The sequence below is a fragment of the Dermochelys coriacea genome, chromosome 15 (genome assembly GCF_009764565.3).
Source record: "Dermochelys coriacea isolate rDerCor1 chromosome 15, rDerCor1.pri.v4, whole genome shotgun sequence".
In the NCBI taxonomy this organism is placed as follows: Eukaryota; Metazoa; Chordata; order Testudines; family Dermochelyidae; genus Dermochelys; species Dermochelys coriacea.
Genome location: NC_050082.1, coordinates 8,628,295 through 8,652,082, shown reverse-complemented (window position 1 = coordinate 8,652,082; position 23,788 = coordinate 8,628,295). Strand labels below are relative to the sequence as shown.

The window sequence follows — 23,788 nt, the reverse complement described above, 5'->3', positions numbered from 1 at the left end:
AGTTCAGCTCCAACCCTGTCTTAGCAGGTAGGAGAGCCTGATTGGTTCCCCCTCATACATGCACAGATGCTTTTGTTCATCTAGGGCCGGATCTGAAGCTCTTATGTCAATTGGCACATTAACCAGCAAGCAGACCTGTTCAACTCAACGGGACTCTGCCGGTAGTATGTGTGGCACAGTCTGACCCCTAACTGGTGCATGCAGCTGTGTGTAAATATCCAGTCTGTATATGCGGTTGTGGTAGTTGGACTCCAACTGCTCCTGCTGGCCAGGCTTTTAGGCTTTCAAAGCCAGCCCCAGGATCCCTGTTCTTCAGACCCCTCTTGCTTTCTGACGTCCTGGTAACTAAAATGGGAGAAGATGAGCAGTCTTGTCCTTTTGTCTGGCCGTCTGCTCGCTGCCTCTGTAGCTGGCTCCCAGTTAACTCCCCCTGGTGCACACCTCCGAGATGAATGTCCCAGTGAATGATGGGCTGGAGGGGGAGGGACGGCAAAGCATCTCTGAGAGATTTTGTATTTATGGTAAACAAGTGACATCCAGAAAGGGTCATTCTGTTTTTCTTGATGTGATGATTCTTCTTTGTACCTGCTCTGTTCTGTCTGTCTCTCTATCAATCTGTCCTCCACCTGTGGCACATAATTCATTCTAATGATACCCAGCAAAGCTGGCATGTCAGCTTGAAGAGAGTCAGTTCAGAAGGGCAAAGGAGTTTGCATGGGAGGGAGTGAGGGAGGGAATCCTATCGCCTCTCGGGATGGAGCTGTAGCTCGTGGCTGCCTTCCATAGCTTTGCGCTCATCCGGCTGTGGAGAACTCGTCTTTGTCTAGACGTCTGTGGCTGCTTCCTGTGGCATGGTCCAAGGCTTGGGGCTGTGACATCAGCAAAGAGGCCCAGCCACTCTGCGTTGCTCTCCCGAGCTCCCTCCCTCTCGCAGCATGACTCCCACTGGGGCCGTTGCGTTGTGTCTCTCGGAGGGTTGATGCTGCCGGGTTCGTGATGGCCTGTGAAAGGGCTCCATGTAACACGAGCAGTAACTTTCACTGCCGCTCCCCCATGGGTTACCCAAGAGGTGATGCCATGAACAGGGGCCTGCCACGTCCCACTCCACCTGGCCACACCACTGAAAGCCTCCTGGAGTTGTAACCACACAGTGTTTGTGCAGTTGGGCTTTCGGTGAGGTGGCCTCTGGTGCAGGGTTTCTATGAAGGCGTAAGGCTGTTCTGACGAGCATCACACCGAGGACAGGGTGCAAAGGGACTCTGAGAAGCCACAATGAAATGAGACTGCTTTGAATGACAGGGAAAACATCCACTTAAGTCCCAGCTTAGACCTTGCTCCTTTAAAGGCGGCTCTACGAAACCAGCGAACTTTGTGCCCACAGGCCAAGATTTTCAAACACGGCCAGTGATCTAGGCCCTAGGTTCTAGGGTGCCTCTTTTCAGCTGCTTGACTTAAGACATCTTAAAGGGTCTTCATTTTTCAGAGGGTGGGTGCTCAGCTCTTTCGGGAAATCAGGCTCCTGTAAGATGTATGAAGCGAGGCACCTAAAATCACTAATCACGTGGGCGACTGGTGGGGAGGGATACCAAAGGGGGGGAACAGCCAAAGGGGGGCAGGAAGCCTCACCACGTGACACTCCCATGTGACTCTTCCCCGCCCCACACCCATCCCGGGGCCCCCACGCTCTCCCCATCCCGTCCCTTCCCCATCCCACCTTACCTGGGGCGGGGGGGGTGTGTCTCTGTCCCGCTGCACCGCGCCGGGCAGCGTCCCCTCCAGGCAGCATGGCCGGAGGCTGCCTGGCTTCGGGAGAGGGCTGCCACCCCATCTCGGCACATTACCTGGCTGGGGAGGGGGGCTCTGTCCCGCTGAGCTGAGCATCCCCTCCCAGGCAGCAGGCGTCCCTTTCCCTTCCGGCTCTGGGTCCACCGGCTGCTGGCCCCTTGCCTCCCCCACGGCGTTTGGGGAGGGTCATGTGACCCATCGGGCCCCTCCCACCCATCGCCCTTATCTGGCCTTGTATTTTATTTTCATGTTGGCTCTCCCCTGCTGGGCCCAGAATCACACCCCTGGTGTGTACTTGTGCCAGAGACATGGCGTGTCACGTTGACTCCGTCCCCAGACGAAACTGACTGGGCGAGTTTCTCTGTGCAAGCTGATTGGATGCACAACGCTAGATGTGCAAATTCGTCGAGTGTTTTAACAATCCGGGGGGTTGTACACGACAAGTTTTATCTTGTCGATGCCCCTTTAATTTAGCCAGGCTCGTTTTAAAGCAGGTGAAACACTGGGGAGTGTTGAGGAGTGAAAATGCATTTGTATCTCAGCAGTCTCCGGAGTTCTCCGGCACAGTCTCCTGTTGCGTCCTGGGGCAGAGAGTGCGGCATCGTTCAGGGCACGGTTGGGGCTGGGCAGGGAGCTGAGGGGGCGGAAGGCCCCACTGTCCCCCCTGCTGGCTTGGATCTGCCCTCACCGCTTCTCTCGCTGGGAGGGGAGAGCGGGAGCCGTGTGTATCATGTGCTTTCCTCCTCCAGCCAGTGGGCAGGAGGCAGATCCACAGCTACACCCCCCAGGGCAGCCAGGAACCATGGCCAGAGGGAGGAGGGGCTATGCCTTGTAAAGGGCTTTAGCAAACTCCTTCCTCCTACTTCCACTTGCCCCCCGACCCAAGGCAAGAGGGGAGCACTGAGGGATTACATCCAGTCACACTGTGATCGGGTGCGATTACAGCTCGTGTAGACATGCCTGAGCTAGCTTTGCTTGAGCCTGGATTTCAAACATACCCGGAACCTGTGAGATGATTTGTGTGACCAGCCCATGCTGCTACTGGGAGCCATGCTAGCTAGATTAAAGGGAGCCACATCCCATGATGGCACTATAGACATCTCCTTAGAGGGCTGTCTGGGTGCATTGAGAGACCTGGTTTGTGGTCCCATCTCCACCCCAGGCATCCTGGGCAATTTACTTCTGTGCCTCAACTTACCTCCATAAAATGGGGATCATGATCCTTCCCCCCTCCTAACCCACCTATATGCAGGACTTTGGTACCCTGGAAGGGGAGGCTCTGTGCCGCTGCCCAGGGTGGTGATCTGAACACTGCTGCAGGAAGTGTTAAGTGTATCGTCCTGTTCCTGGGCGGCTCCGTGGCAGCTCTGTGGCAAAGGGTAAGGAGTCAGCCCTGCTAGGGAAGTGTTCCTTCACTCATCTGATCTCTGGGTTAAATATGGAAGAGATTAAACGACAGATGTAACACCGACCCCTCACACGCCTGAACCAAGATAAAAGTTCAGGGTTTGCATTCTGCTCTGTGTGTGTGCGGGTGCTCAGCAGGGGATGAGCGCTAAGTCCATCAAACCAATCGTCAAGCCACCTAATGAGCCTTAATGCACTCTGAGAGTCAGGCATCAAAGCTCAAGGACTTGCATATATTAAGGGCTCCGTCCTGAGGTCCTCACTCAGGCAACCCCCGCACTGACATCGTGGCCAAAGTCAGGATGCAGAACGAGGCCCTACGGGGGTTAGTGTTACAGATGGGAGAGCAGGGAAAAGGCAGCAGGGTTTTCATATCCCTACCCCCTTGGACTTTCTCGGGCCCTGGGGAGGCCGCTCAGAACCTTGCCTAGTTTTCTGCATTCCTCCCTCTTGTAACGTTAAGCCCCTGAGGGCCAGATTTTTACATGTCTTTGTCAGTTACACCTAGGAAACTTCCCAGGGTATGCACCTGCATGTACAGACTGTCTTGTGGAGGCAAACACAGGTGGACATGAGTATGCACAGCATGAGCTTAGAGAGTCCATTGAGAATTTTGGCCTTTCCATGTGCATACAAACTTGAGTTAAGATGCTGGGTTAAAAGCCCGTCTGCAGAGAGGGGCAATACAAGGGAGCAAGGTCAAGCAGGTGTAGCCGTCTGTGGACAGAGGCTGTGGAGACTAGAACTGCCCGTTCCCATGGATGTTACCTTATCTTTCGTCTGGGTACTTCCCAGCCCCGGTGGTGCAGATGACCCTCTTGCCACTTTCCCATTGACTGCTGCTGGATTCTGGTGAGCTTTGGAGCGTCCGGTGGTTACCAGGCTAGTTTAGGTGTTTGTATTGAAGTAGTGCCTGGGAGCTTTGAGGTGCTAGGCACTGTACAACACAGTGAGAGACAGTCCCTGCTCCAAAGAGCTTGCAGACTGGACAATACACAGGTAAACAGAGAGGAAGAGACTTGCCAAGGACAGTGGCTGAGCTGGGAATGGAACCCACCTCTCCTGACTCTTTCTCCGGGGCGCAATCCACTAGGGGTAACATGTTCACAAGTCTCATTGAAAGCCTCGGGGACTTGGATTCCTAAGTCACTTCTACCCTTTTGCACATTACCCTAGCTGGGAATGTACAGGGACTGATTCACAGCTGAGGATCCGGGTGCTAGGTTGTGTCCCATCCCCCGTTGGGCAGCCTTGGGGCAAAGGAGGCTTACGGAGCAGGAGAGTTGCTCTAGCCCAGGGGTTGGCAACCTTTCAGAGGTGGTGTGCCGAGGCTTCATTGATTCACTCTAATTTAAGGTTTTGCGTGCCAGTAATACATTTTAATGTTTTTAGAAGGTCTCTTTCTATAAGTCTATAATATATAACTAAACTATTGTTGTATGTAAAGTGAATAAGGTTTTTCAAAGGTTTAAGAAGCTTCATTGAAAATTAAATTAAAATGCAGAGCCCCCCTGACCGGTGGCCAGGACCCAAGCAGGGTGAGTGCCCCTGAAAATCAGCTCACGTGCTGCCTTTGGCAGGTGTGCCATAGGTTGCCTACCCCTGCTCTAGCCGTTTCAGTTCCACACTTGTTGTGTGGAAGCACGTCTGCCTTTTGCCTGCTGCGTAATCATACTCCTGTTCCTTTCTCCTTCTCTTTTGCTTTGGATTTGTTCCTTTTTAGCTGGTTGAAGACTTTATATATTCCCCCCTCTCAGCCTGTTAGCTCTACGAAGGGAGGACGAGAGAGAGACAGCTTTAGAGGAGCTTTCCCCAGTCCTCTCTTTGTTCCATTTCTCAAGCGGTTTGCAGCCATCCTTCCCTGAATCCGTGCGACACCAGGAGACGGATGGATGATGTCAGTCAGCTGTCATCATTCATCCTTTTTAAATTTCAATTTTTTTTTCAGAGCAAGAGGGGGGAATCTCTGTCCAAAATCACTCATCCTTCCTAATAATGAGAGCTGTCACCAGCCTGGCTTGGCTAGGAAATGATCTTCTCTGTAAATATTTGGTCTGTAACTGATTTATGGTTGGAAAAAAATAAGATTAGTAGTTAATCACCATGCTGCAGGAAGCTCTATTGGGCTGGATGCCTGCGAAGAGCACGTTGAGGAGACAATGCCGGGGGCTCTGTCTGGAATGAGCTCAGAGGCTGGGCTGGAGCTCAGCTTTGTCGCAAGTGGAGTGAACTCAGTGGTGTCTCGTTGGGCCACGTGTTTCCAGAACGGCTGCTTACAATTTGCAGTGACCCTTGGCATGGTCCATCAGCAGGGTTTGAACCTAAGAGTTTCAGGTCTGTAATAAAAATTTCTGATACTTGAGCTGAAGGAGTAACTCTTCCATGGGGACCAGCCACTACTGGATATGTGACACAAACTCTGTAAATGTGAGTGGCATTTAAATGGTACCACGGGAGCAGCTTGTTTGCATAAATCTTTCTGAAGCTACTCTGGAGTGTGTCTACGGAGAATGCTATGATGCGGGGATACTGGGGGGATCCAGGTGGGAAAGGAAAATGTGGCGATGAGAAATGGAAACAAGGGACTCAAAGGAGTGCTGGGAAAGAGCCAGGACTGGTTCAGGCCATGCTGCCAACCTGCAGCTGCTGGACTCCCCACGGACACATGGGGTCCACCCCAAGGCTGGAACGTTGGTGTGAACTTTCCTGTGGCTGACTGGCAGTTCTCTGTTGCAACCCTCCTCTCAGAAATTGAGAGACTTCTCTTCTTATTCTCTATCTCCTGCTCTAACCACTTGCTACCTTTCCTCCTGGCAGTGAAATCCCCTGTAGGATTGATTGTCCTGCTGAAAAGGGGATTGTCCTCTCCGTATCCCTTTCTGCCACTGCTAATGGGCTCTCCAGTGACAGGGGTCTTAGGATCTGAGGAGTTCTGGGACCACAAAGGAGTTCGGAGTCTCAGCTGCCCCTTGTCCAAGCTTGCCTTGAAACTGAAGCTGCTTTCAGAGTCAGCTGTATTGACCAGATGATAATTAGGGATATTTGTAAAGGTCCCACTACTGTTGCAAAACTTAACTCATCCCATGGTTTTCTGCTTGACTCTGTAGAGGATAAATCTGTTGCTAGGGGCTGCAGAGAGCTGGACTTGTCACCATGGAGACAGCAGCAGGGGGTACCCTGGAAGCATGGAAGGCTTGGAAACCTGGGGACAGGTGTCTGGGGTTGGGTTGGCTCTTAGCAGGTGAAGACACATGCTGGTGTATTAGTCTCCAACTCAGTGGGAGCCCCGTTGAGGGCTTCCTGGGGCCATTACTCCCAAGTGCCACAGCCCTTTGCTCCTGCCTGCTTCAGAGACAGGAGACTACATTACAGAACTTCATCTGATTCAATTGTCTGTTCGGGTAGCAAGCCCACACGCCGCGCAAAGTGAACGAAACAAGCCCCTTTGAAATGAGCAGCAGCTTTTCCTGTGCAAGGAAACAATTAGTGCATTAGAGTTCGTTTTAATTTTCGCATGCTATGGAGGACTGTCAAACGCGCGGGGTGCCGCAGGGCAGTCATTTCCTAGCAATTGGCGTCTCCAGATGCCCGTGGCGTTGTCATGGATTTGGGGTTATCGGAGATGCGCTGTGGTTGAGAGGAAGGGGAGGATGCTGTTGTGGTAACGGCCCAGGGCAGCGAGCCAGAATGTTCTAGTCTTGGCTCCGCCACTGTTGTGTGATTTTTGGGAAGCCACTTCACCTCTCCAGGCCTCAATCTCCCTCTGGGTACAGTGAGGGTGATAATGCTGGTGGTGACCCTCCTGGCAGGCTGCGGGGGGGGGGCGGCGGGGAGACTTGCACAGCCTCCTATGGACATTGCTATATTGTTAATGGAGAAGGGCTCAGGTTATGAAGTCCTTTTTTGTGGTGCCTGAAACCAAACCAGGTGGGAAAGGGAGGGCACTCAACAGCACCCACAGAGCTGAGCTGTTCTCTGGGGCTGGAATGTTCAGAGGGACCAAAGGGAATTAGGTCCCGGAATCCCACTGAATTGCTCTGGGATTTGGTGTCTGACTCACTTAGGCTATCCCGACATCTAAACCCTGTAGGCTATCCCAGCCTGAATGCTTTGCAAGGATTGTGTGGGGCTTTACCTTGCTTAGGCCCCAGCCCCTTCTGCTTCAGTAAAACTATCAATTCCGCCTCTGTGCCAGGGAGGACAGTGCTAGGGATGGTACAGAACAGAACTGGGCACCGGTCCTTCTGCTTGGGGTCCTTCGTCTCTGGCTCTTGTGTTAGATTGCATGCTTTTTTGGCTTCTTCAGCCAAATTCCTGGGGACAGGTGGGGTGAGTAGACCCCCTCTGCAATGGATTTCTGGAGACAAGAGCATCTTCCCCTGGGGAAGGGGTGCAGTTTAGCTGAAATCCCCCATCAGAGACATCTCCCGCTGTGTGTGTGTTTGTGATTTATTCTATGAGATGCTGAGTTGGGGGAAGGGGGGAAATCCCATGTATTAGAATCCCTTTGGGGAGGGCCTGTCTCCCTCAAATTTCCCTGCAGGTATCTCCTGTATCCAATTTTCAAGGGTCAGTGGACCCTGCTGTGAAGTGTGTGAGAAGCTAGCCTGTCTCGCTTTGGCTTCCCTCTGGAGCTGGCAGGTTGGGTCTGTGGGGGAGGGATGGGGCACCTCCCATGTTGGACTCGAAGGGGGCTGGGTGGATCCCTCAGCCATGGGGAAGGCCATTCATTGGAAGTCTGCCCTGGTGCAGAAGGAGACTCTGATACCATGGCTCATGGTGGGGCTGGGCTGGCTGGAATCTCTCTTATGAGCCGCTGGACAAGGGGATGGGTTTAGCGGCTTTAGAAACAAGGAAGGAAACGCTGCTGACACGCAGAAGAGCTGTACCAAAGCCACCGGCCCATAATGCAAACGTGCACCACAGGAGCTGTCTCTGCCTGGCCCAAGCGCTCGAGACGACCTCTCGTGGTCGCTGGGCCAATGACAGTAAACCTGACGCAGAACCTCGGAGTAATGAGCGTTTGGCCTCAGTGCTAAGGTCTGTCAGGTGACAGACTTGGCTGCCAGTCTCACGCCCTCTCCAGCCATCACTGACCAAGCATGCTGAGGTGCTGGCCAGACCCATCAGCAGGAGCGACACTGGGGAGGCCTCTGCTTCTTGCACTGGAGCTGTAGAGGGCTGATCCAGCTGGATCCACCCTCCGTCATCGGAGGGTTAATACGATTCATTCTCTTCCCTTGCCACCCCTGCATTGTTGTTAACTAATCAGTTACAACTGTATAACCGGAAAGCAAATGCACCTGATTGAATAAGAGGCTGTAATTCAAGCAGGAGTTGATGCTAACCTCATAAATCGTGAGAAAATATCGCCAGCGGTTTGAGTGTCAGAGTCTGGGCGGCTGATTGATGGCCCTGGGAGCCCCTCCAGGCCCTGGAATTGTTTATTGATAGCATCAAGGGCTATTGCCCTGCCTGCTCCCTGCCAGAGAGGACAGAAAAAATGCCAGCAACCACCCAAAAAAACCTCTCCAGGATTAATGAAAGGGACCTGGGCTTCCTTAATGGACGCTAAGGCCTCAGTGGGAACATTGTGTTCGTGAGAAGAGCAGAAAGTGCTGTAACCGGAGATCCCAGGGACTGGGGCAGAGAGGGAGGGTGGGAAGTGCTACAGCAGAAGAAGCTCTCTCTAGCAGCTCCTCAGGACACAGGCTGGCAACAGTAGCCAGTGAGACACCTTCCTTCTCCCCACCCCACGTGTTAATAGACATGCTTCCAGGCCAAATCCTCAGAGGGGCTGAGCACCCGCAATCCCGTTGACTTCATCAGGGGGCATGAGAGTTTCACCCCTGGGCAAAGACCCCATCCGAGGTCTGTGTGCCAGTCAAGTCCCACGCTAGCTCTGTTTTGAGGGCTGAAGTGATGCCATGTCCCTAGGCTTACTCCCTCCCTGCATGTGGTGAATTTCACCCAAGGTACTCCCACCACTCAGGGTCTGGCCCTTTATACCCCCTTTGCCCTCCGCCAGTGTACAATGATTCACCATCCATCCTGGTTTGACAGTGCCAGGCAGGATCTAATTCAATCAGACAAGCTAGCAGCGCGGAGAGAAAAATCTGCATCTTCCCTCCGCCTCCAAGAACAGCTGATTGTTACCAGGGAGCCCCGAATTTTTGGCCAGCACATGGCTGGCTAAACTGCCCACTTGGCCGGTGTGTGCCCTGGCTCAGATCAGTGTGTGTGGGGGGGTGTGCTCTTTGGGGCACCCACATAAATGGGTTTACGAATTGGCTTCTTGCTTTGAAAGTTGGCCCTTAGCCCAGAGTCCCAGTGGAAAGTTGTATGGATTTCTTCTGCTAGTCTGGGGCTCAGGAAATGTGGCTTTACCAGACTTCCTGTGTGACTTTGGGCAAGTCACTTTAGCCTCCCTGTGCTTCCGTTTCTCTTCTGTACAATGGAGACAAAAGCACTGGCCTGCCTTCCCTGGCTGTGATGTGGAAAGCCAAATTAGAGGGTGAGGCACTCAGACATGACAGCTGTGGGGGCCATCACTGCTGGTGTATTAATTTAGATGGCCTAAAAGAGCCAAATGCGTTAAAGTTACCCAGGCACTGTCCAGCATTAACCAGTGTTCAATAAGGTCTGAGCTTTGGTATACAGAGCCCTCAGCCTGCTAGTGCCATGGCAAACACACCATTGAAATTCCTTTTAACCTTTTAGTGAAGACAAAGACAAGAAGGAAAACAAGTTCCATCATTTGAAATGTAAAGTATTAAATACGACTTTCATTGCACCAACTTTCCTTGTTCCCTTTCCCTTTAGCTGGAGAGATTTTTGGAGGGAAAAACCCCTTGTTCGACCGTCTCTTCGATGGCCTCAAAGAGGGGACTAGCTGTCCTTTAGGGGAAAAGAGAAAGAAGTTAGTTGAGATGAGCTGGAGCTGTTGCTGCTGTTGAAGTCTGATCCCATTTTGTCCCAGCTGGATTTAGGTTGGGATTTAGTTGGAGCTGGGAGGGGTGGAAGGTGTCATCTGACCTGGTTTGGTCAGGGCATCCCTCAGGATTAGGACGAAGAAGGTCCAAAGGTCCCAGGAGATGGCGGGGGTAGCCATGATGATGAAGCTCACTCCAGTAGCCTCTGTTTTGTTCTTCCATCATTTCCCTCCCAGAGTCTCTTTCTTTAAGGACTCCAAAATGGAGTGATGGGTGAAACAGCCCTTTCCCTTAATATTTGTCCACCAATTAGGCCTATGTTGATTTCATTCATTAGTTTCTGGTTCCACATCTTTCTATCAAGCATGATTTCAACACAGTCCATGGGTTATATCAGTAGCCTTTTGATGTAGATGAATCCATTCTGTCTCCCATTTGTGCCTTTTCCCATCAACATTTATTGGAGGTTATTGTGACACTTTATGAACTTTCACGCACTTTTTACAGTTGTGCTCACAATTAAAGTAAATGTGTAGGCCCTGCCCAATTACCACAACAGAACCTCTGTTGTAGCCCAGGGCCAGATCCTCAGGTGGTCTAAATTGGCATAATTCTGCTGAAGTCCATGGACCTGCACTGATTAGCACCTGTTGGGAGTCTGGCTCCGGAATCATCATGTCATTCATCAACTTGCCAAACTGGGCCATACATTTTAAATTGACTGGAATGGAAAGATGTTAAAAGACTGTAAAGAAATTCCAGTTTAGCACCCGTAGGTGCAGTAGAGCTCTCGTCTCTCGACTTGTCCATAAAACAGCTGACCTACTGTTGGCATTATATTAATGATAAATGGTGCCGTGCCTGTTGTCTGTGTGGCCAAAGAATCCAGGAGGAAATTTTGAAAGACGTCTAAGGGATTTGAGTTCCCGGTACCCTAAAGGAATGGGAATTGGGTGTCTAAACCCCCCTGGGTAGCTTTGAAAGTCTCATCCCTAAAGTTTAGTGGCTCCAACAACATTTGTATATCTGTCTGTCTTGTACTGCCACCCATCACCATGGTATCTGGACTCCTTCCATGTTAAATCAATAGCATTAGCAAAGTCCCTAGTGCATGTCATGGTGTCTCTGGCTTCTCTCCTGCGTTGGGATATAAACTCTGTTTGGGATAGGGTGATTTTTTAAAATTCATTTTGTGGATTTGTGAGGCTGTTTTCAGGGTTTTTTGTGGGAGAGGGTTTGGGTTGGTGTTGATGTGTCATTTTTGTGATGGTGGATAGACCTTATCAAACAGGGAAGTTTGGTACCCAGATTTGTGCACATAAAGACCCATTTGCATGGGCAGTACAGCTTGGACAGGCATAGTGGATGTGTTTTAAAAACAAACTTTTTGTAGGAAGTTGTAAGAGAAAATATTCCCAAAATTCTCACTGGTCAGTGCAGACTCCTGATCAATTTGTTCCTTTCCAAGTCTTGACTGAAAATGGGTTTGAAGAATGAATTATGGTGAGGCTCCAATACCCTAGCATGGCATCACATTTGTCTGTCACAGGCACTAGAGGTTTTTCAGGTAGCAGTTGAGTGTAATTCCTGTAGGATGCTAAAGATCGATGCTGCCATGCAGTGTTAACATGCCATAGTTTCAGAACTGTGAAATGCAATAAGGACGTAGCAAGGCTGGAGTGTGAAGAAATGATGTGATTTTTATTAGCTTGTGTTACCATGAGGGTAAGAATAGTTTGCATTCACATAGCACCTGCCATCCAAGGATCTCAAAGCACTTGATAAACACCTCTACTACTGTAATGTGGCTTGGAGGTAAGCCTCAGAACTGGTCTGACTTTGGAAATGGGATCTGGTTCAGCTCATTATTAAGATAAGGGGCCATTCAAATATGGATCTGAGCCCAGGTTTGGATTTCACGGCTTCCTGAAGTTTGAGGTCATTCCAATGTGTGAGGACATGGGTTTGGGCCCATGTCTTGCTATGCTTGTGTTTTAGTCAGAAGCATACTAGTGTTTCCCTGAGTGAGATGGGTGGCTTGTTGGCACTGCTCCCCTCTCCCCTGTTTAACACGAGAAAACGTGTCCTGTTTCCTTGCTGTTCTTCTTCATTTTTTCCTCCTTCTCTTTCTCTTAGAACAAAGAAAAAGAACAAGCCCCTTAACTTAAAGATTCACAACAGTGTGGGAAGCTGTGAGAACATCCCCTCCCAGCGCTCTCCCCTCCTGTCCGAGCGCTCCCTGCGTTCCTTCTTTGTGGGACACCCGCCTTGCGTTCCTTCCACTCCTCCTGTCCACATGGAAGCCACCTTCTCAGCAAGTAAGTCAGACCAGCTCAAGGGAGTCTCTGCTCGGGATCACGTGTTTCTTTCCTTGACGGCTCGTGGAGTTAGGCACCTAGCGCGCTCCAATTCTGCTCAGGTCGGCAGGGAAGAGGAGTCTGGAGGCAGGAGTCTCCAGGATTCTGTTCCGTAGCCAGCTGTAGATAAATGGCTTCAAAAGCGCTGGGTACATCTCGCTTGCCTGTGCATTTCTCTCATTGGTTTGGCAGAGGGAAACTTGTTGCTCTAAATATTGACAGTGATCTATGAATAGTTAGAATGAAGTATGGTGCATGTGTGAAAATATATATATGCATACATGTGTATAAATATTGAGGTATTACATATAAATGTGTGTATATAGAATATGAAGACAGACACAAATCCAGCCCTTACTATAGCCCCAGCCATAGGTATGCATTTCAGTGCAGGTTTTGGAGAATTGTTGTTCTAGGCCCTGATTCAGGAAAACACTTCAGCACTTTGCAACAGTTTTCAACCACGGGTACTGTAGCGGGGTGAGCACCCGCTCCAGCCCTGAAGGGGTTGGAAAAGCCCTGCAGAGGGCTGGGGCTGGGGAAGGGAGCAAAACCCCAGCTGATTGGGGGAAGTGGTGGCAGCTGGGGGCCACGCACCAATCAGGGCCCAGCTGGCTCTATAAAGGCTTTGAGCCAGACGTTCTCGTAGAGACTCTCTCTAGCTTGGAGAGAGAGGGACCAGGCTGCAAGGGCTGAGACAGCACCTAGATTGGAAGCAGGGCTGGGGAAGGCTAAGGGAGCTCGGGCCTAGGAAAGCCCCAGGCTGCAGGCCTAGAAAGGCCTATTAGGTACGGGGGTTGCAGGGGCAGTCACGGGTAGACAGAGGCAGCAGGTCCAAGCCCCCTCACCTGTGATGAGTGGCTTATACTGCAGTCTGCCCCAGGAAGCGGGAGCTAGTTGGTGACTGGCAGTAGCTTAAGACTGAGGCTAGGTAGGGATAGTGGGTGGGGGTTCCTGTGCGAGGGGAAGACCCTGAACTGTGGGGGTACTGCCAGGGGGCAGCACCCAAGACAAGGGCACTGGGGTCTGGGAGGGACACGGGGGCCAGGGGTGGTGAGACACTGGCCTGAAGGATGGTGCTCTGGAGGCTGGATACTAATTCCCCGAGATGACCAGCAGGAGGCACTGCCAGGTAAGTCTGCACCCGGTTATAGGTACACATACCCCTAGGGGTACGCAAGGTCTGCCAGGGGGAACATCAACTCATCTAGATAGTTTTACAACAGGCTACATAAAAAGCACTAGCAAAGTCAGTACAAACTAAAATTTCATACAGACGATGACTTGTTTATACTGCTCTATATACTATACACTGAAATTAAGTACAATAGTTATAGTCCAATTGATTTATTTGATAATTATATGGTAAAATGAAAACATAAGCACTTTTTCAGTAATACTATGCTGTGACACTTTTGTATTTTTATGTCATATTTTATGAGCAAGTGAGGTGAAACGTGGGGGTCTGCAAGACAAATCAGACTCCTGAAAGGGGGACAGTCGTCTGGAAAGGTTGAGAGCCCAAAGGCATTGAAGGATTAATGAAACCTGTTTCATTTTGGATATGCAGGTCTCCCATGGAATTGCTGCCGATTCTGGCTCTCAGCTTTGAGCATTCAGGGCCAGTTTTTCAATGGGTCTCCTTTACTGCACCATAAGCCTTGTCAGCAAAGACTGGCTCTGTGTCTGTGGCTTGTTTTGCACACAGCTTTTTTCAGACCCTGTGGAGGAAGCCCACAGCAAACTTGGCCCCTGAGGTAAAAGGTTTGGAACAAACTGTATTGGGTCAGTGTCTTTTTAAAATGTCTTTATGCATGGTCTGTTTTCTTCTCCCATTGATCTAGTGGCAAAAAATCTCCATTGACTTCAGTGGGAGGATTGGGCCCTGTTTGTAATGCCCATAAATAGATGGTGTCAAAGCAGAATGTACTGTGTTCCACACTGCTGGACTACTTGTGTAAATTCTGCTAGTGTTCAAATGGCAGCGTGGCGGGTGAGTGGGTCACAGGGGGATGGTTAGCCCTGGATCCAAGGGGAGGGGGAAACACTTTTAGATTCTGACCCTTATTTCCCAGCCCCAAGCCAGAATTCTGATAAATTTTGCAGGAATTGAAGCTTTTACAGCACAGTTGTAAATATAAAGATAAACAGAACCCACCCATAAAATGCAGGGAAAGTTACCGGAGAAGCAGAAATCATACATGTGCCAAGTGCAATGGATGTGTAAATATGGCACTGGGCCTGACACTTACTTACTGACTTTTTCTAGTTACTAATGTTCAGTTAAGCCAACTTTCTCTAATTCTTTGCGCTTGCCTTCTACAGGCTCATCGCTTTCTCCCCTTTCTCCTTTACATTTTCCTTCTCTCGCTCTCTGTCCTTTTCTTTTTCTCCCTTTTACCTGTTCTTTTTACTTTGTGTTCATTTTCTCCCTTTTTCCTCCTCTCCAGAGGCTTTCTGTTCCTCCTCTTTGCTTCCTGTTTTCTTCCTATTCTTCATATTCAATCTTCTTCTTTTGCCTTTCTCTGCTCTCCCTTCTCACTCAGTTTCTCAGGGCATTGGGCAATGTTGTGAAATATTGCTTGAACAAGCTGTGGCATCTCCCACGGCATTGCACATCCTTACAGAGACATCCCCCCTTCCCCCCCTCCAATAGATCCTCCCCTGACAATATTTCCACCAGGGATCACATGCCAAGGAGGGAAGGTGCCAAGAAACTGGCACCTAGATACTGTGGTACTTTAGAAATATCTAAAATAGAAGAAATGTGATCTGGAGCAGCTGGCAGCAGAGTCTGTGCACATAATCCTTGTCCTTTTGGCATGTAGTAGTCGGGGCTGGGTGGTTCTGCTGTTGGGTAGAGGGGCAGATCCACAAAGAACTTGGGGCATGAGCAATGCCTCAGCTAAAAGGCAAACTGGTCCGGTAAGTCAGCTGCAGTCATACTCTTCTCCAGAGAAACTACACCGCTCCTCCCCATAGGAAGCAATGCAATCATCTGTCTCCATAAAAAGCTGCTTCTATCCATGCAGCCAAAAACAAATGGGCGAAGCAGGAGCGTATGCATGTGTGTGCTCTCTCCTTGCCCCATTGGCATGAGGCCTCTATGGGTGAGAGGCTGGCAATCAGGAGGGACAGAATTCAGCATGAAAAGGGTTAAATCTCCAGCGCTGCACCTGGCAGATTTCACACACAGTGTCTCCTGCTGTTTTTAATCAGAGTGGAGGCTGAATCCTCCAGGCAGGGGGCTGGGAAATTACCAGGCGTTTTCCTGGCCTGGTTAGATACAGCAGATATCTGGGCACTGCAGTCTGTTGGGAGTGCAGGGACCCCATGTCCCTAAGTCACAAGGCAGTGCTGCTGCAGGCATGGCTCGGTGTTGGAGAAAGCTCAGGATCGTCAGTTTATTTCAGACACACAACTTCAGTTTTTCCCCCGTTACAGAGAAAGCATCTTACCAGTTATTTAACATCTGGGGCTTCTGCTTCATGTAAAAGGAACGGGCTCCGGGAGTCCCATTTCACTCCCGATGAAGGGAAGGGAAAGTCACGGTTGAAGCCCCCTTGGGAGGCAGGGGGGATCTGTCGGCTTCAGATTCCATTGGTAGCTGCAGGACAAGAGGCCTCGGGAACCTGAAGCCGCCACTATGTGAAAAGCACGTGATTGCCAAATGGGCTCCCTGACTCTCTGAGCTCAGGACTGAGAAGGCAACAGGTTACAAGTATGTGGGGGTTACTTAAAGCCAAGGTGGATTAATTTAAATCAAGGCAGTTTCAAGCAGTGGTTTAAATCACCAAGTGGAAAGTCTCGATGTAAATCATTGATTTTAATCAACTTTTCCATTTGTACTTCACTTATTGTCTAGAGATAGGTTCATTTTCTTTGGCTGATAAAACCACTGAAACATGTTGATGCACAACTAAATAGAGCTCTTTGGTACTTGAGTTTGCTACCTAGGAGGGTACCCTATGACTGTATACGTTTATGTAAGCAATTATATAGCTTAGTATTTTCACATTTTGTTTGATTGTACATTTTGTGTGTGTTAGAAAATGGTGAATGATGTATTGCTTATTTACTAGATAATTAACTTTTTGCTCAGAATTTTTGTCAAGCTGCATTAGGATGGTAACAGGAATTTAATTAAACTCACAAAACCAGCATACTTATTTTTTACTTAAATGTTTTAAGAGATTATAGTAAATTTAGGCCTTAACATGTTTTGTATTCAATTCATATTTCATTTTAAACAGGTTTATTTTTAAAAAGAAAAACATATTTTAAATAACAATCAAAAAATAAAATTTAAATAAACAAAACCAATTTTTTTTTAATAATCCATTTTTATCCATCCTGCTTTAACCTTTCCTTCCCCTTCTTTAATCTTTCCCCCTCCCAGCAAGCATAGACATCCAGTGGTAACTCTTTCAAACCATTCCCATTATTTCCTCTGGAACACTGTCAGAATGCCAAGTGCTGGGCTTATCAGAACTGGAATGCAAATGCCAGAAAGGTCTTAGGTGCAAATGTCCCAGTAGTTTGAGGTTCGATTTCCTCTTGCACAGGAAAATGCTCAGTCTGTTTGCAAAGCAAGTGTGAAAAACACTTAAGAACTCATCCTCTCTTGGCAAGCTTTGCATTGTCTTCCTCTGCTTGACCGGCATTTCCAGCCTTGTCTGCCTGCTTGTCCACTTCTTGCACCTTGGTCCCTGCTTTCACAGGACCCTCAGTGCATGGGGCCACCTCCCTCTGCTCATTTGCAAGGAACCCACCCTGTCTGCCTTCTAGTCCCTCAAAGTCTCACTGGTGCCATGCTACCAAACTGAGTTGTCTGTCCATTGCCTATTGTTGTGCCCTGTTGTCTGCTCCTGTCAGATTTCAAAGGATCATCCTCAAGTGTTTGGACAGCACCCCGCATGGAGTAGGCTATTACCTTAAACACATAGTTAATGATAACGTTGTCAATTACAGTAGCTTTGCAAAGGATCCACAGCAGACTCCACTCCTCTCCTGACCATCTCAACTAGCACTGGTGGCCACTGGTGTTCTTATGACCATCTAGGCCAGACTTGCTCAGAGCTGAGTGGTTAAAGACGCTGGTGTCTTGTCTATAATGGAGCTTCCTCCGTTGCCAGCAGCAGGAGAGCGGCACAGGGCAGTATTGCAACAGTGGGGAGTGTTCAGAAAACGCTCAATGTGGATACTGGGATGCAGCTCCCCTTCGCTCCTTGGAACATACGAAGACAACATCTGGATGAAGAGATCGAGGATCAGCTTTGCAGGCTGCCTTCAGAACCGGAGCTTCCTTTGAGGCCATTTGTTTGCATATGCTGTATGTCGGCAGTGTCATGATGCAGTACGCCCCGCTTCTTGGCTGATGCCCTAGCACGGCATCTGGGGAGCGGGGTTTGTTCACTAACTGGAGAGCAACCCTGCAGTCATGGCTCTCTCGGCCCTCCTCTGAGGCAAGGATCTTGTGATCCTCCCCCCCCCAAAGCATCTGCCTTCTGAAATGGTTCGAGATTAAGCAATCCGTTCCTGGCATCCCCTTCCTCCCATGTCTTAGGCTGCCGGGTCAATGGGACCTAGCAGCAGTGCTGGGGGCTGGCGATATTATTTATAGAGATATGTCCAACTACCTGACTCTTAGTGGCACAGCTAGGAGATTTGCCTGGAGTGAGGATATTTTTATGTATTGCTATTTCCCCCAGCGTCAAACCAATGTATCTTGCTGCCTAGAATGATGGTGAGTAGTGGACCAGAAACCAAGCAATAAAGCCCATTCTCAGCCAGGCATTGGTGTCTCATTGCATTAGGTTCCCTTATGCATCAGTGTTGGGTTGCACCACGTGGTGGGATAACCTGATACAACGAGGCATAACCCGAAATGTGACACAATGGGATGTGATGGACTAGCAAATGCCTGGCCGTTTTCTGGAGCAGTGTGGTTTTCTCTTCCCCATTCTGTCCTGGCTGGTCATCCCCTGACAGTCTGGGGTGTAATGTTTGCATGATCAGCGGATGGAAGCTGTGCCTAGTCTGGCAAATTATTCACAACGGGTTGGTGGCTCTTCACTGGTGGATCTTGCAGTAGTAATGTTAACACGTTTAGCGCCAACCCTGTTCTAGGTGCTTTACAGACGAGATCCCAACACCAAAGATCTTGCATCATGCAGACTCCTGGGAAATTGTCAGTTCCACAGTTTAATTTACACTCTTCTCCCCCCCCCCACCTCCCCTCCTTCGATCTTTGGAGGAAGGCCAATTGGAGACAGTGTGGTCTAGTGGGTAGGGCACTAGACTGGGAGTCAGGAGACCTGGATTCTGTTCTGAGCTCTGCTGCTGATCTGCTAAGTGATCTTGGGCATGTCACTTCATCATTCTGTGACTCTGTTTTTCTTTCCCACCCTTTGTCAGCCTACAATCTAACTACACACAACAATTTGGCAGAGTCGATCGGTCTGTCTGTACAGGACCTAGCACAGCGGTCTCAACTGGAGCCTCTAGTTGGTACAGTAATACAAATAACATTTGTGAGCATGTCAGGGACAATCCTGCCTTTCACCCCCTTGCCCATGCCAGGAGTGGTTAGGTGCTTCCGCTCAGTCAGCTGTCTGCAATCGCAACTCAAAGGAGCATGTTCTTCCAAAGCTCATCTGTTCAGCTTTTCATGCCCCTGATGGTTTTGACTGTTTGGGGGTAATGACAGGAAATGGGCTGTGTCCTGCATTTCTATCTCTCTCTGCCCCCGGAATTACCTAAAAGGGACATCTTTCTATGGAGCAGGCAGCCAAAGAGCAGTGACCCAGCAGAGAGGAGGTGACTGATCATAAAGGGGACCGCAGGGCACCAGCAAGGATGCCAGCAAAGCCAACAGCTGTTCTTGTGGGAGAGAAATATATCCCTGCTCCACAGTGGGGAGCGATGCCTTGCCATTCAGCTGTGGCTGCTGAGCCTGGTCTTACAACTTGGAGGTGACTTCAAATAATCTTCACCTTCCAGAAAGCGCTTTGACACCCCAGAGAACAGACAACACCTAGACAGCAGCCTGGCCATTGGTGTCAATGCTGAGGAAGGCTGACAATGGCCTCATTTGCATGGCGACGAAGCACGCTGCTCACCACCATTCCTGCGAAACGAGCCATCGGGGGCGTTAAAGAGAGTGATTATACGGTGCAGTTTAATGATGCTCGACACCAAGGGTCATTACGTTGGGGAGAGGAGACGGTTGTAACGCACAGCGGAGAAGCATTATTTGTTTGGGGAAAAACTCATCCTTGCAAACCAGCTCTCCTCTGGCTCTGAAGGGTTTGAGTCTGTCAAAGGGAGCGGTTGGGGTGGCATTGTCCTAAGAGACACGCATTACAGCCACCCCTTTGGGGCACTCTGCATTCCCCCTTGTTCTGCCCAACAGGCCTTACTTCCTCCTACCTAGTGACATGAGCCCCATCTCTAAGCCAGCATCACACTGTCATTAGGGAATCACTGAACCTCTCTGTGGTAGGTTGGCTTTATTCTCCCTGTTGTACAGATGGGGAAACAGAAGCACAGACCGGTTAGTCAAGGTCACATAAGGAATCTATGGTAGGGTTGGGAATTGCACCTCCGTCTCAAGAGTCTGTCCAGCCTTAACCCTGAGACCACCCTTCCTCCTGGCCTTCATGCAGCTAATCCCTTTGGTGGTAAAAGCAGGCTCCTGAGGAGTGTTCACCATACTCTTTGCTGCCCTCTGGAAGGAGGACTCAATCCACATCCTCAGCTGTTGCCTGTAAAGAGTGCTTAATCTGTGCTAAGGCTTGCCAGGGCTGAGCCCCTGCATCTCTGGGCCTGGCAGTTCCTAGCCCCGGCACCTCTGGGCCTGCTGCATCATTTGTGAATGTAAAAAGATTGCTTGAGCCCTGGCACCTCTTTCATTGTGAATTAAGCACTGCCTGTACGGATCTGCTCTGCCATAGCTGGAGACTCCAGGGCAGCACGAGCACTTTTGGACCCAAATCCACGGGCTTCCCTTTGGAATATGGACTCTTCATTTCACTGTCCCTTCCACGGTCCCCCTGTCAGTTGGGGGACTCCCCACCCAGCTGCAAGCAGAAGCTGCAGGTTCATCGGGTCCAAAAGCCACCTCTCCTGGGCTCCATCCTATTCATAAAAAGGGTAATTCCGAAATCTCCTTGCATGAACCCACAACCTAAGCCTTCTCCCTACGGTTCCTGCTCTCAACTGCTCTGCCCCATATCCTCACATCCTCTCCCACCTCCCACTACATACCCACCCAACCTCTGATCAAGCTGGCGTGTTAGTGTAGCCACGATGGTGGGAGGGGTTTGTTGCCCCGAGTTACATACCTGTCTGAGCGGTATGTGGGCTGGCTAGCACCTCCCGTTGCTTGTGCTGCCCTGGCTACACTTGATTTTTAGCACCCTGGTTCAATCGGAGCTACTGCAGGTACGTCTCCTTAAGCGGGAAATTGCATCCCCAGCTCCAAGGGCAGATGTACCCACCACGGTCAGGGGGGAACCTAATGAGTCATGCCTGCCCTACCCACTCAGCAGCTCCCTGCAGGGATTTCAATACCTGCCAAAAAGAAACCTGTCCCCCACCCCTCAGGGGTTACACTCTCCCTGGGAGGAGGGACAGAGAACATTTTACCCCCTACCTGTACCACTGTCCCGCTAAGGAGGCGTGTTGATACAGGTCAGCAGCGAGGACCCTCACAAATAGCTTAGCTAGGAAGTCAAATGTGTATCTCTTGTTTTGAGAAGACTGGTTTGAAATGCTAGCTGTGTGTTGTAGGATCAACAGAGCAATGCCTGATACGGCATAGGGTTGCCAAGGAATTACTTGTTTCAGCAGCTTGTACAGGCGATTACTACCAGAAAAAGGCATTGTCAGCACGTGAAGAAAAAACACTTTTTCTGGCTGAAGCACAGTCTCGGGGTGCTTTCCTTTTATCACCCAGCTAATCACACTGCTCGTGTGGGCAGCATGTGCCTGTCTGAGCTCTCCACAGTCCTTATCAGATCCCTGGCTAATGTGGTTTTGGATGCTTTTATTTTTTAACGGCTGATGGGCTCTAATTAGAATGAGTCTTAACAGATGCACAACTCCACAGGGCAACAGAAAAGGAGGGCATTTAATTGCCTAACCACTGTCCTTTCACTGTGCAGCCTGATTCTTGGAGGGGGGACCTCACTTATGGCACAGGCAGAATTTCCATGAGCAAAGCTCTGTTTGTCTATCTGGACTGTGCCCTTGCTTTAATTTTACTTGTCGATGGCAAAAGGCAACGGAGAGGGGAAAGCCATCACAAATGGGGAGTGCGTGAATTCGAACCTGGCTGCAAATTAGCACGGAGCTGTTGCATTCCTTGACTTCAGATCTCATTGGGTGATGGTGACCAGTGGGTGCCTTTTTACATCTTTGCCACATGTGTTGCTGCTCTCCTTTAGGCTGTATATTCTCTCCCAGGCTGTTTCTCTCTTGAGCTTTGGTAGAATGGACCCTTTTTTCCCATTGGCTGCAGGGTCTCTGCAGTTTTCCTGCTAACCAAGTGGCATTATATCTCTTGCTTTGCTGCAGGGATTTAGCTACCTGGGATAAGCCAACTTGCACCTTTTATATTGTCTTTTGTCCAGTGATCTCAAAGATCTTTGCAACCATTAACTAATTAAGGCATCACAGCCTACCTGAGCAGCTGAAGAATAAATCTCTGAGAGGAAGGGGAGCCTTTGTTCTGGCTGGATCCAGTTACTATGCCCCAGGGGTCTCCACACCTCTGCCTTCCAGCACTACCTCCTGTTTCCCATGAATGTGTATCCGGACGGGTGTTTTTACTCAGGGGTGGGTACATTACCGTTGTTGTCCTGTGAATTTGCTGTGGAGGGTTCCTTTCTCAGGCCTTGTCTGCTTTCTAGGGTGAGTGGCTATATTAATATCCAGCATTCCTTAGTGTCACCTTCATCGGGGTGTCTTGGAGAGTGTTGGTGTCATTCATATTTTCCTGTGCTTCTGTGTCTCTTTAGCACTTGGGATTCTCTCCTCCTTCACCCCACTGCAGCACCTCCATCTTGCAGACATATAAATCCAGCTGCTATTCACAAAGTTTTGCAAAGTTTTTTTTCTTTTGCATCAATTGTCTGTGTGATTTGCTGGCATGAGTGTGGGGTGGACTAATGATCAGCTCTCCTTGATATGTCCTCCCCCAAGGCTGTGTGCGCTAAACAGCTCTCCTTTCCCCTCTGAAGGCAGCAGGACGCACCTTCTCATCCGGTTAGCCAGAGCATTCCCCACTCGGACCCTTAGTTCAAAAACCTTCGTTTTGGAGTCTGGTCCCTGAACAGGGGCCAATTTTCTGGCTGCAGAGTCTGTTTACACCAGTCGGTGGCTCTGGGTAGAACCTAACTCCCTTTAGAATCTCACCAAACAAAAGTTATTTGCCCAAATACGTCACTTGACAATCTCAATCGGTGCCAATTATTCTTTGTGTTTTTAATGCTTAGGAGACTGAAGTGTTGTGGCCCGAGTGAGAATAGGCAGGACCGAGGTTTCACCATGGCCCAAGGCTCCTGCAATGTCAGGGAACTGATCGGGTGGGTTAGGCCAAATAATCCTAGCAGCTGACCCCTGCTCCATGCTGCAATGGAAGATGAAAATGCCCCCGGGTCCCTGACAATCTGACTGGGGGAAAATTCCTTCCTCATGCTGAACCTGGCGATCAGCCTGAGCCTGGGACCCAGGATCACCAGCTAAGCACTTAGGAGCAGAGGATCCTCTGTACCACCTCAGAACGTCGGTCCATCCTGCCTGGTGTCCTGCCTCCAGCTGTGGCCAAAACCTGATGCTTCAGAGGAAGGGGGAAAAACCAAACAAACCCACAATGCATCTCACCAGTTGTGTACCTGAGGGGAAAACAGTCCTTCCTGACCCCTGCAGGTGTCTGGCTGAATCCCTGAAGCATGAGACTGATCATACATGTTAACTCATCGTTAGAGTAAGGTGGGGCGTCTCTCCCCATGACCTTGAAGGAGAATAGACTCGGTGAACTTCCCCCCGGGGTCTCTTGGGCTTTGTGGATGGTCTCCAGTCTCTCTCTCATGTTGCGTGCACATGCGCACACACATGCATTCTATCATATGTGGGCTGTAGATGCTTGAGCATTATGGGGCCTGGGAAAAGAGGTTTCAGTAACAGAAATGTTACACTGTTCTGGGGGTACGGTGTGTGCTCCTCCTCCCCCTGCTCCAGCCTACCACCTAATGAGGGACATGAAGGCAAATATTATGCCACCTTCACTGTGACACCCCCTGA

The 23,788-nt window shown here is 49.9% G+C and overlaps 1 protein-coding gene across 3 annotated transcripts in view; it reads left to right on the top strand.

Moving 5' to 3' along the window:
* Nucleotides 1–23,788, top strand: part of KSR2 (kinase suppressor of ras 2) — a 288,181-nt gene that overhangs the window by 116,598 nt on the left and 147,795 nt on the right. For all 3 annotated transcript variants that reach the window (XR_005289112.2, XR_005289113.2, XM_038374065.2), the window contains exon 5: nucleotides 12,261–12,442. Coding sequence is in view for 1 of the 3 variants with exons in the window: in XM_038374065.2 (XP_038229993.1) it covers nucleotides 12,261–12,442 (182 nt within the window). In the remaining 2 variants the exon portion in view is untranslated. The remainder of the gene's footprint in view (nucleotides 1–12,260; nucleotides 12,443–23,788) is intronic.